The 13,533-nt window shown below is 36.5% G+C and overlaps 1 protein-coding gene across 2 annotated transcripts; it reads left to right on the top strand.

The window, feature by feature from the left end:
- The first annotated feature begins 14 nt into the window (after window positions 1-14).
- Window positions 15-13,533, top strand: LOC121413264 (protein mago nashi homolog). Of its 2 annotated transcripts, XR_005969723.1 has the most exons (5): window positions 15-145; window positions 7,228-7,286; window positions 8,219-8,412; window positions 11,400-13,075; window positions 13,170-13,533. XR_005969723.1 is itself a non-coding variant. In XM_041606023.1 (4 exons), the coding sequence occupies exons 1-4, from the start codon at window positions 55-57 to the stop codon at window positions 11,497-11,499; spliced, it is 444 nt and encodes a 147-aa protein (XP_041461957.1). In that variant the 5' UTR covers window positions 15-54; the 3' UTR covers window positions 11,500-13,533. The 2 variants fall into 2 exon arrangements, 1 of the variants encoding a protein (XP_041461957.1); XM_041606023.1 differs by having other exon boundaries at window positions 11,400-13,533.

The following is a 13,533-nucleotide window of genomic DNA, read 5'->3' on the forward strand; positions in this document are numbered from 1 at the left end:
TTTTGCTTCAGCGCCATCTGTTGACAGAAACAATTTAGCTTCAGCAAGGCAATCATGGCTTCAAGCGAATTCTATCTCCGATATTACGTAGGACATAAAGGAAAATTTGGTCATGAATTTTTGGAGTTTGAGTTTCGTCCAGATGGTGAGAATGAAACTTGTTATACCTAGACCATGGTCGATCTGGTTTTTGATGATTTTGTTGACTGTTTAAGATTGTATTTGGGTTATACTAATCACCATGTTTGTACTTTGTCGAATACGAACACGAATCGTAGCGAATGGGACCAGAGGCAGAAGCCTAGCATTGGCTTGGGCTTGCCTCGCCTCGCCTCGCCGTCTCGACCCGGCCCGCCTTCGTCCCGGCTTACATTTTTTACAGCAGGGCGCGTGATCATGAGTGAAGCTTACTATTACTAAGTTAGTACTATTAGTTGACCCCTTAACCATAAATTTAGGCAAATGGGAAAAAACTGTGAAACAATGAAAAGAAAAGAAATCAGAAAGTAAAAATTAAGGTAAATGTACGGTATATAGGCCCACTCTAGGCGACACCGCAATACTTACCCGTGTTAAGAAACTGAGACTCCACTCACGCGCATTTGGGCAGCCCTAGCTTAGAACTAAGCTTTCTTTCCGGAAAAAATCTTTATTCTTATGATTCAATAAATGTTAATGAATATATAATTACTCTTAAATCGGTACTCACCGGTTCTTTTCTTGAATTTTCTGCCAAATTCCCACGCTTCTGGCTTCAATTCTGCGATGGATTCTGTTGCCATAGACAGCTACACATGCAACTCTATTTATAAATGGAGCGCCCCTTACGAGAGTTGTTAATGCCGCGGAAAAATTGTTAGGCATTTTGGCCTGTGGTCAAGGCGTTCTTTTGTTCTATTTTTTTTATAGGTATGAGATCGAAATCACAGCGACTATTCACACTGTTCCATAATGATTCCAAAAGGAGGTGCAGCACCCCCCACCCACATGGGCGCAAATCCCAGGGGGACACTTCCCCCTAACCCAAAATAGTAGGGGCACATTATCAAATGTCCCCCTACTATTTTTGTTCTTTTATATATGATGGAAAGAAATAGGCCTACATCATTTAAATCGAAGTAAAACATGTATTTTGGACGAGACGACCTTCTTTTGGGGGTGATAAACCCTTTTTTGTTTTTTTTTTGTTAGTTTGTTTTTGTTTTTTTTTGCCTGTTTTCCAGCCCCTGGTCCCCTACCTTAGATTTCCACCCTTGCCTCCCACTACTCTTGATATTGTTTGCGAATCTGTTTTGTAAATTAAAGGGGAATTTCACCCTGATAAAAAGATGATGAAAATATGAGAAAAATCATTTCAAAATATCGATGAAGGTGTTATTTGACAAAAAATGGAGTTGATAGAATTTAGAATGCTTGATTTATTGTGACGTCTATAACCGTACGAGCAGTTGCTCTATCCTAAATATAAAATGCCCAAATTTCCCATTTTTAATGGTCCGTAACGACCCACTTTTTTCTTTTTGATAACAAGTATGAATTGATATAGGCCTACTAAAATGTACCATAAAAATCATTATCATGTATTTCTTGACATTTCATTTACTTTTTTACCATAATAATAGCTGCTTGCAAAGGCCTACGCCGTCACAAAAACACCCGGGGGGCCGGGGGGGGGGGCACTTACATTGACGAGTGGATACCATGCGCGACCAAAAAAAAACGTAAAAAGGATGTCCTTTTCACGATAGGGCACGTTACCTACGTAACGTGATAAGGGTGTCAAAAACACAAAAATAACGAAAAAAGGGTATCTATTAATTCGCTAGGAAAACCGTCGTGTTTAGGGTCTAATTTGCGGGGATGATAAAACAAAATCAAAATGTTTTATAAAGGATGTCCTTTTTGCTCCAACACTTCGTGTTTAGAGTCCGATTTGCGCGAGGTGTAGAAGGTGGGGTCGTACTAAACCAAATAAGGTAAAGCCGACGACCGAAGGACCCGTAACAATAAAACATTCCTGTACTTGTTTAGGGGTTCATTTCAGGGAATATTTGCCAAGAGTATCGTTTTGTTTCCAATACTTGTTAAGGGTAGGGTTTCACACGCCAATACTTGTTAAGGGGTGCATTTTCAGAATATGGAAATTACGTGTTTAGGGTGCTTTTCGAGACCCCATGGTCGCGCATGGTATCCACTCGTGAATGGAAGTGGCCCCCCCCCCGGGCAAAAAAAAAAATCTTACCTTTGAAAAAGATTGGTGGGGGATGGATTTTCCTCGAACGCATACCATTTTTTTTTCTGCTATTTTCATAATAAACTTTAAATGAATTCAACTTTGCACTACTTAATTTTTTCAAAGACAAAATAACAAAATTACATCTCGTCATCATCATCATCACCACTATCATTAGCATCACCATCATCATCACCACAACCGTCACCACAACCATCATCATCACCAAGATAATTTTCATCATCGTCATTGCCATCATCATCTTTTTTTTTCTTTATTTTTTCCCCATCCCTTCTTCTTTTTTTTTTCTTCCAATATTCCTCCTTTTTTTTAGAGCGGCACACCGTCATGCTCCCTCACTGATTATCCGCCTCTATATGCTTGGTGTTGTATAAATTGGCGGATACCTGAATGAAATACTGAAGAGAAAATAAGGAAAGGGAAAAAGTAAGAAGAAAAAGATGAGGAGAAGAAAAAAAGAAAGCCAAACAAATGAAACAAAACAATGTCAAAATTTCGTAATAAAGTCTTCTACATGTACGTCAGTTTAATAATGATGTTTTCATTGAAATGAGAACAAAAAAAGAATTGAAACCATAGGCGGCGGAAGCGGGGACGTTCCCCCCTAAATTTGTTGTTGACCTTTTTTTTTTGCTTGTCAATTTATTTTCCTACGTTCCCCCCTAAAATGTTTGGGTTGAGAGCCTTTTTTTTTGCTTGTCAAAATTTTTTAGGTTGTCCCCTCCTAAAATTTGGGGCTTCCGCCGCCAATGATTGAAACAGGACTACATTATAATATAGTGTAAAGAAATAGAGGGAAGCTCCGAGACAATAAAAAGGTTGAAAAAGAAAAAATGTGAAAACACAAAGCTCTCACAACATGAGCATAATAACAAATAATAACAAATAAGCGAGGACAAGTAGCTGAGGGACCCCCCCCCCAACTCTCTCTCTCTAGTTATCTATCTATCTATCCGACTCGATTATATAAGAGAAGAATTTACTAATCAAAATATTATGAGCAAAAAGCACGAGCTGATATTTTTTATGAATATTCAAAACTGATAGAGAGACGCAATCGAATTATTCGATTGCGACAAAATTGATGATCTGAGAATTTATTGTTTTTAGGAATTCATTAAAAGCATAAAGTTGATCAGCATTAAAATATGGCAGGCGCAACGCATGAGCTAAAGCTTTATAGGCATACACCGATAAAAAATTTTAAGTATTTTTGGTAATCATGAAAAAAATTGATATTTCATGAAAGAAAGCTCAAATCCCGAGGAGGAATATTCTTATGAATTGACTTTAAAAAAAACTGTGGTAAGCCCCATTTAATACTTGATTATAAGTCGAATAAAACAGTAAAAGCTGACAAACGTTCGCGTGATATTTGGCAACCTCCCCCCCCAAAAAAAAAAATAAATAAATAAATAAAAAATAAAAAAAAGTTTTTAACTATAATAATGATCGAAGGTAATTTTGTCTCGCGTAGAACTGGACAAATGAAAAAAAGATTGTCACTAAAAAAATGAAGGTAATTTTGACCCACGTAAAATTTGGCGAGCCCCCCCCCAAAAAAAAAAAAAAGGAAAAAAGGTTTTAACAAGCAAAAAAGGCTAAAAAGGAGAAAGAATTAAGAGACAAGAATAATTATGAACGAAATATCCCCATTACAAATAATGCTGTGATCATCATAAGGGAGGGGTCGCATAACTAGTATGAACAACGTATTTAATTCCAAAATATTTACTACAAATCTCAATAGGGGGATCGGGCAGAAATGCTCACCCCCACCCCCACCCCCCCCGATCCGCCACTGATTCCAATCAATAATGACATTTATCTGCAATACTGATACTTTGGAATCAAGATACTGAAGATTGATACGCTTTACATAAATTATGAACGTCTGACAAAAAGATAATCTACCGATCACCTGACCGATCAGCTGACCAGTTCGCGTATCACTTCGGAGTTGATCACTCGTCGCAGCTGTGTGGAACGCTCACCGAAAATCAACAAAAAGGGCCTGAAATGTAAGTTTAATGATAATATATTTTAATTTGAACTACTTAATTAATACTTTTAATGTCTCCCCAACAAATGAAAGTCATATCACGTAACTCCAATTTGTATTAAGGCGTACATTTACCAAAGTCTTGGGTTGGAAATCAGAACAGCATTGTCTAACCCATATTTTTGGGTAATGTCGCCTATGAGGTCCATACATGTTAATGTTTGGACCTCATTGGTACTAGGAGTGTATAGGCCTAGCCCTAGACAGCTGGGGCCCGTTTCTCAACACCGTCATAAGTCTAACTTCTTGACTAAATCGGAGATAGTGAGCTACTTGTCCGCTAACCGTTTCACGAAGCCCTCTTTACCAAGATCGGGTACAACAACCTCACTAAATATTTATGACACCTCCGAACCTGTCACAACTTCTTTCTTAATGACGTAGCACTTGGCATCACGTGGGTAGACTATGACATGCAAAAGTGCCTAGAAATGAGAAAATTATAATCTTACGTAATCAATCAAAGATGTTGGAATTACATCAAAAAACAAGTTGGATAATGCATTCTATGATCATTGTAATACAAAGAATCTACAAAAACTGTTGGTAATACTCCACAAAACCATTCATTTTGAAATAGTAAAATAATTTATTTGATAAAGATTCTTCCACGTCAGGCCATCCATAAATGGACTCGTATTTGTCGTTTTCAGACCCCTATTAACATTTTGATAAATTCTATCTCTAATTTATGCATAGAATTTGTCAAATAGTAAGTTTCAGTATCTAAGATTTAAAAGAAAATTGTTAAACTATATTTTGATGATGTTTGGAATCGTAAAATACCGTATAATTATCATCATTTTACAACGAAAACCGTTATGGTTTTACTTTCGTAAACTATTAAAATTGGATATCCCGGGGGTACCCATCTCAACGTCCACATGTGATTTTTTAGTCACGAGATCAATTATTCATAATTCCATTTTCTCAGCAATTGAATGCTCAAGTCTTCATGGTCTAAGTATGTATGGTGTATAATATACCTGTGCTATTATTCTTAAAAGATGAAATTCCCAGTACATCACAATATTTGCAATTTTGTTATAAGTTTTCTTTTTGAAAATTATGCTATTTTGTGACTAAGGCTACGTCTCGTCTGTTCTTTTTACCGATAATATCGATACCAAGGTATTTTAGTTAGGAAGCCTTTTCGAGAAACGGGTTTAGTAAGATTGGAACTAACTCCGTGGTTGGTGGATAAAGATATGACTAACTTGTCCAGGTGTTGAGAAACGGGCCCCTGGGAGCCGTCTGTTTCGAGGAGTTTTTTAACATATTTTTTTTTATTTCTCCTCGTACACAGACCGCTCGCTATCGTGCTCCCACCATTAGGAGACTTGCAATGCAAAATCCCCCCGTCTCCAATTTTTGTCTTTAATGAATAAAAATTTTGAAAATTAACGCAACCAAAATGCAAATAATATTCCCTCTTGACATTAATTGCCAAAAAACAGGGAAAAATCAAGTTAAAAGGAACAAAAACAGTGACTTACCTCGGCTGTCGCGCAAATTCACTTCCCCGTTTTATCCGATCTTAAGTACATAAACATATGGCCATTGAGTCCCCTGTACAGATCGCGCTAGAACTTCGGTCTCTGTATTTGGTGAGAGAAGCCAACGGAGTTCAGCTGAACAACCAACATAACAGAGACCGAAGCTTTTGGTCTAGTATACGCCTAACATTGAGTTAGGCCAATATAATTGATATAGGCCCTAGATCTAAATTTCCTAAAACTAGTAAAAGAAAACAAAACAAAATAGGCCTAATGTTAGATCTAGTTATTAAAGTTAGAAGAAAAAATGAAAATAACAGTAACTAAGAAACAAAAGAAAAAGAGGAAAAGAAAAGAGAGAAAACAATCGAATCAATACGAATGAAAAAGGTTTAAAAGAAAAGAAAACAAGCTTTTATAGTTGACCCCTTAAAAAGAAAAGAATTAACAAGAAAGAAACAAAACAAAAAAGGGAAAAGAAACGTAAAAGGAGAAAAAAAAAAGTAAAAAGAATAAGAGGAAAAGAAAAAGAGAATGAAATAAAGCAGAAAAGGGTGAAGGAGAAAGTTCTAAAGAAAAGAAAATAACTCAAATTATGAAAGTAGCTTTTCATCCTTTCAAATTCAAAGAAAAAAAAGATCAAAAAAGCATGTATAGCCATCTACATGTAGGCCTATGTAGGAGGAGAAAAAAAAGGTTTAAAAACTCCTCGAAACAGACGGCTGCCAGCTGTCTAGATTAGAGTAAGCTGCCCAGAATTCTACATGTTAAGCTTTTTTTTGCAATATTTTTTGTTCTAAAATGTCTTCTCACAATTTTTTTTTTCATCAATTAAGTTTGTTGAATATATTTTTTTATAATTGCAATATTTATTTTCTCATATCTCAATATTTCAAAAATCTTGAAATGTATTGCAATGTTTTGCGCAAGCCATTTGACAGCCATATTTATATAGCGCTTAACACATCGACATGATGTTTCTAAACGCTTTACATATTATTACCCCGGTCATCAGATCCTTGCATGCCTGCATACAATGTATGCATCTTCTCCACTCCCTGGGGAGCATTTCAATAAATATTCCAAGACTCGATTACTAGGCATACTACGTAGGCTTTTGCATCCTACCAGGTACCCATTTAACACCTGGGTGGAGAGTGGCAAATTGTGGATTGACGCCTTGCCAAAGGACGCTAGGACATGATGGGATACGAACACATGACCCTATGATTACAAGGCGAGAGTCAGAACCGCATCACGGCGCTTCCAAATGTGATAAGTGATTTAATCACAGAGACTTGGCATTCAAACCAACTCCAACTAGGCGTGTTTGTATACTCTTTATGTAGAAAGTAAATGCTAATAATGCACATAATTTTTGTTGTAATTCTATGATGTTTATTTTTTTTCTACAGGAAAGCTTCGTTATGCCAACAATTCAAACTACAAGAATGATGTCATGATCAGGAAAGAGGTATGATGCATCTTTTAGCAGGATTTGAGCCAAGTGTTTTTCACTGCGGCTCTCTTGCATTTCCCATTGTTTATTATTGTAGGCCTAATGATTAGCAATGATTCCTGCTGAAAAGATGCTACTTTGACTCTTGATAAGGTGCCGTTATATGGGGGGGAGGGGTAGGTAAATACAAGAAGGAAATGTAGCATTGGAAAAAAAATAACTTGGTGGGGGTGGTGATCTTGAAGATAAAGATGATGATGATGATGATCATCATCATGATGATCATCATGATGATGGTGATGGTGATGATAATGATGATGATGATGGAATAGAGTTAATTTTCTTGAGGATGAAGAAAATGATGGCTGCTTATAATGATTATCATTATGATGGGGATTATTATAAAGAAATGTAGATTACAATGATGCTGGTATGAAGCTGCAAGAATCTTCCTGTTAAATTGTAAATGTTTGTTTCATGGCTTTAATAATGCTTTAGATTTGTGTAGTGCAGTCACTATGTAAATATTCTCTCTTGTGCTTTGGCATATACCCTTTTGTCACTGCTAACATTTTCCATAACCCCATACTCTGGGTTGTCCAATCAGAGATAAGCAATGATAAATGGCTATCTCTAGTTGGGACTATTGAATTTTTGTTAAAACCAAGTATTTCCTTAGCTGGGACTATGTAGAAAATTTTGCCTTTTTGAAAAGGAAAGTTGTAGTACAGGGTTAAACCTGGTTCCACAGCTTATGAGCTGTATAGCTGAATGCGCAATCATTAAAGAGTAGCCTGTTTCAGAAGGAATCTATCATGATTTTAACTTCATTTGTTATGTGAGGTTGGTTGAATTTTCAGGAAAAGCAATTCTGAGAGACAAGTAGGGGCTTATGAGAAAGAAATATCTGTTTATAAATTTTGATGTGTAATCTTGCTTTGCTTCAGGCCTATGTACACAAGGCTGTGATCGAGGAGTTGAAACGAATCGTTGATGATTCCGAAGTGATGCAGGAAGACGATGCTCTATGGCCGCCTCCAGACAGAGTAGGTCGACAGGAGCTAGAAATTGTGATGGGCGATGAGCACATCTCATTTGCTACCACCAAGTTTGGTTCCTTGATTGATGTTAACAATAGCAGGTAATGGAAGCATCTGTCATGACTGAATGATGAAAAATGTGAAAACATGATGATCATCATCATTCAGACATGATATGATTCTTATTCAATAGATCCACTTAGTTGAATGAAATAGGTTCTTACACCTTGTTCTAGATAAAATTATTGATTTTTCTTCTTTCTTGGCAAGAGGGTGCTGAGCATTATCCTTAAGCACCAAATTACTAGTACTTTTAACCCTATCTAGGCCGGGGGGGTGGGGCCTCGGAGGCCCCCTCTCATTAATTCGTGCGATATTTCCGCCGAGCGAAATTTTTTGACCGCGCCACTCGCTGACTTTTTACTTTCAAGTCTTGCGCAACTTTTGAGACCAATTTTGCGTCACCTGGGTACGTGGTTCCGAAATTACGCAACATTATGTAAGTGCATGTCAGACCGAAAATTGCTCAAAAACGTGATTTCGTATACAAAGTCAATGCAAATTGTGTTTTCAACCAAAATTCATAAATGTATGATTATTTTTAGTTTTGCTAGTCTAAATGTATCCATTTTATGCTTTTTATGATCACAGAAGCGTCCCCAACAAATTTCATTAAAAAAAACAATGAAAAACAAAAGGTAAAAAAAACCAAAGAAATACATAAGAAATTGCAAAAAACAATATAATACATAAGAAAATGATTTGATATCACAATTTTTTTCATGTACACTTGCTAAGGACACCACAAAGAGTTTCTATACCAAAAATTAGTACATTTGGAGCTTTATTTAGGGAGTTAGAGGAAAAAGTATGATTTCGCATACTAATTACGCATAAATTAGCATAATCACTTAATAGCGATTCGCATGAAATAAATTACTATACAGTCTTGTAGATTATGTCCCAGGCAACCCCGTGCCAATTGTCGGGGCACGATCGTGCGGTCGACGGCCGAGATCTTAGGGGGGGGCTGGGAGGCCCCCCCCCCCGGCCGTAGGAACTCCCAAAATACCCCGGCCTAGATAGGGTTAAAGGAGAATGAAACCTTCGGAACAAGATAGCTTGTGTGAAAACAGAAAGATCAAAGAAACAGATCATCAAAAGTTTGAGAAAAATCGGACAAATAATGAGAAAGTTATGAGCATTTGAATATTGCAATCACTAATGCTACGCCTACGGGAATCCTCACTTTGGAAATGCCACAAAGATGTGTGATGTCACTTGTGAACAACTCTCCTCATTACTTTAGTATATATTTCACTTAAATTGCCTCTTTTATCACATCTTTCAGTAGATCACGTGTTCTTTCTATAGGAGGGCATGTAATACAGATTTTTTAAAGAATACATCATGAATAAAGAGTTTGTATCACCATAAGAAAACGCAAAAAGAGACATTTTGAGGGTATTTTATAGTCCATCAAAGGGAAAGTTGTTCATCAGTGACATCACTCATCCTTGCCGCATTGCCAATGAGAGGATCTCCATAGCATTAGTGATTGCAATATTCAAATAGTCATAACTTTATCATTATTTGTCTGATTTTTCTCAAACTTTCTTTGTTCTTATTCTTTGATTTTTCTGTTTCGACACAAGCCTATTTGTTCCAAAGGTTTCATTCCCCTTTAATACTTTTTACTTGAAGTTAAGCAACTGCACGCAGTTAGAAGTTCTACCACACAAGTGTCATGTCATGTTACTTGAAAAGGAAATCGTGTAATGTCAGTCTAAAGTGACTCATCTCTCCTGATACACATGTAAATTTTCTTTGAGGGGAGGGAGTTTCCCTGTAGTCTTGACCACGTATTTATTTGATTGGAACTGATATCCTGTTTTGAATCTGCCAATCAAGCCAAGTTCATGAAAGTAAATTCCTGTGAAGTTCTTATTTACTGATACTTATTTACTTGAGGTCGATGCCCCCTATCCCCCCCTCCTCTTCCCTCAAAACCCACACAAACAAAAGTAAAAGATGCGTACATTAATTTTGTATTTCTGTCTGATATGTTGAATATTTGTTTTTCGTCATGAAATTGATTGCCAGCTGAGGCCAAATTTCTGTGTTTTTACATATAATAAATATTTTGAATCTTGAAGGTACCTAGAACCACTTCACATGTTCTTCTCCCTCTATGTATATATTTTTCATTTATTTTGTTTTTCTCTAAATTGCAAGTCAATTCTTCTCATCCAATTTTGTAGCTAACTGGATCCATCCTTTTGATGTAATGATGGGGTTTGGGGTTTAACCCTAAATAGACTGGGCTATTTCGACGCCTAACAAGACTGGGGGGGACTGATTCGGCCCCCCCTTATGATCTCGGCCGTCGAACACCCGATCGCGATGAAAATTGGCACGTGCATTACCCATGGCATTATCTACAAAACTATAATATCAAATTCTGCGAAAACTCTCATTGCTCATTAATTATACTAATTTATGCGTAAAATCACAAGTTTGATCTAATTAATAAAATAATGCCCCTGAAATGCTAATTTTTATTTCACATACTCTAGATAGGCATCTGATCATATTTATGTTTTAAAAATTTCAACATCACATTTATTTTCTTATGTCTTCTATTGTTTTCTAAATTTCTTATGTATTTCTTTGTTTTTTACTTTTTGTTTTTTCAATGGCAATCATCAGGGACTGTATTTTGACCATAAAAAAGATAAAATTTAATGATTTTAAGCAGTAAAAGGAAAAATAATGATACAGTTATGAATTTTGGCTCAAAACACCATTTGGATTGGATTAGTACACAATTTCACGTTATTGAGTAATTTTGGGTCTGCATGCACTTCCGAAATGTTGTGCAATTTCGGAACTGTGTACCCGGGGGTCACAATTTTGGTCTCAAAAGTTGCGCGAGACTTGAAAGTAAAAAGTCAGTAACGCGGTCAAAAAATTTCGCGCGGCGGATTTATCACGAAAAATGTCGATGGGGGATGAATCAGCCCCCGCCTGTTTTCTTAGGGTTGAAGAAGTCACAGAAGAATCCTTTGTCTTTTTCTTTCTGATGCAGAGATGCTGAAGGTCTGCGCACATTCTACTACCTAGTACAAGATCTCAAGTGCCTAGTCTTTTCACTCATCGGTTTACACTTCAAGATCAAGCCAATCTAAGAGGACATTCCAGCAATTGCTCATTCCAAATTTGGAAAGGACACTTTTTTGTATCTTGTAAAAAAAGTTTCAACTAGAATTTGTGTGTTAGTGTAAGTTGAATTGTTAGGGGAGTTTGTATCCCAGCCCAGCGCCAAATTGACCAGTAAGCCTATCTGTCTGAAGGATCTGTGTGAACTGCATCAACCTGTCGTGAATAGCTTTGGTCGTTTGATGGATAATGATATTTGGAACAGTGTTCTGACAATGGTCACTTATGGAAAGAGTCCCCTCCAGAACTGACCAGACTGAAGTATTCAGATCATCCACTTCAAGAGAACAGTATTTGTTGTTTAAATGCTTCAGAAGAAACTGTGAGGTGCTACAGATCACATCATTCTCATTACCAGGGTACCATTTTCATTAAAGGTGGAGATCGACAACTTCGACTAAGTTTGAAGCAAAGTATCTGTGGAAACGGTGGCCGATCAAGCTTGGTTATACTAATTTACAGGCCATACAATTGTTTGTGAACAAAATGGTGGGCCTGTTCAATGTATTGTTTCTAATCTGGCAAGATCCACCTATTGCATGGGACACATTATGGTGTAGTCATGTCTCCAAACCCTCTTAAACAGAGTGATCATTCTAGAAATTGTTAGCCTTCTACTTTTATTTACACAATATCATTAGACTACATTATGGATGCCATGTTTGATTGTTTTGCATCAAACAAAAACTTGTGATGCTGTCCCCATTGTCCATTTGGGTTTATTCTGTACTTGTAAGTTACACATTTGAAATATTTGGTGCCCATCTTGATGAGGAGGGCATGTGCATGCGTGATAGGGGAGACTAAATATGGTCGTCAAGGACAAGTTGTAAATAAAATCGTGAATAAGTGGTCTAATCCTTATTTTGTGGAACATGAGTGCTTTTAAATTGAAAACAGATAAAGGACCCTCAATATGAAGGTATTCAAATGAATATTTACTATTAGGATGTCTATCACTGAAGAGCATTATTCATAAAATATGGTTTTAACTTTTAATATTAGATAAACACTGCGTGATATGAAAGAATCATCACCTGTCAAATCCAGTCACCAAAATTTTACATCTTTTGAAACACATGTTACTGAAGCCTTCTTTCATACATGTACAATTTGCCTATTATATAGCATGTACATCCAGAAATCATCAAACCATTTTTTTTCTTCCTTGTATATCGCAAGTTATTTCTAAAAACCTAGTAAATTGTCTTGATATGTTGAGGGAAAGTAGTAGACAATTCATACATTAAAAGACTGCACTTCAGACTGAAAAAAATCAGCCTATTTCGGTCAGGATATGCTCCGCTGAGACTTCGTCTGGCCTTGGGGTATCCTGACTTCGAAAAAATTAGAAAATGTTTGTTTGAAATACTCTGAAACAGCAGAATTTTTAGTCTAACTGTACTCGTGTCATTTTCTTAGGATATGAATGGTCTCTTTTAAAGCCATTAAATGATAATTTTGCTAACGTTAGTTTGATATTCTTCTGTACATAGTTTTTAGCACATGTTTGTAAATGGGGACAATCTACTGTCATTATCATTAGTTTTTGATAGTTCACAAGATAGGTTTGTTGCAGAATTGTTGGAAAATTATAGAATTACGTTTTTCATCAGAGAGTACTGAAATGATGGTCAAGGTTGACATGTAAATCTTCTGTCAAAATCTTCTATCAGCGATGCCATTTTTCAGACTGAAGTCTGAATGAATAATTTTTCAACACATTTTCGGCATAGAAAACACCTCGTCTTTTTCTCTTGATTGCACCCAATAATTACTGTTATCGTACATAAAATTGGCTCTGATTGTGTGCCAAGTCATGTGAGATAGAAAGTCTCCTGCAATTGAGACTTATCACGTATAACACATACTGTTTGTATATAAAAACGGTCTGAAGCTTTGCTCGCATGTCTTAAAGAGTGTCTTGACTGCATCATCATAGTAGATCAAAAATTGCACATACATTCGTAATTCCGAAGCTTCGTTATTCCGAAGGTTCGTTA

This window comes from Lytechinus variegatus, chromosome 4 (assembly GCF_018143015.1).
Source record: "Lytechinus variegatus isolate NC3 chromosome 4, Lvar_3.0, whole genome shotgun sequence".
NCBI classification, from domain to species: Eukaryota; Metazoa; Echinodermata; class Echinoidea; order Temnopleuroida; family Toxopneustidae; genus Lytechinus; species Lytechinus variegatus.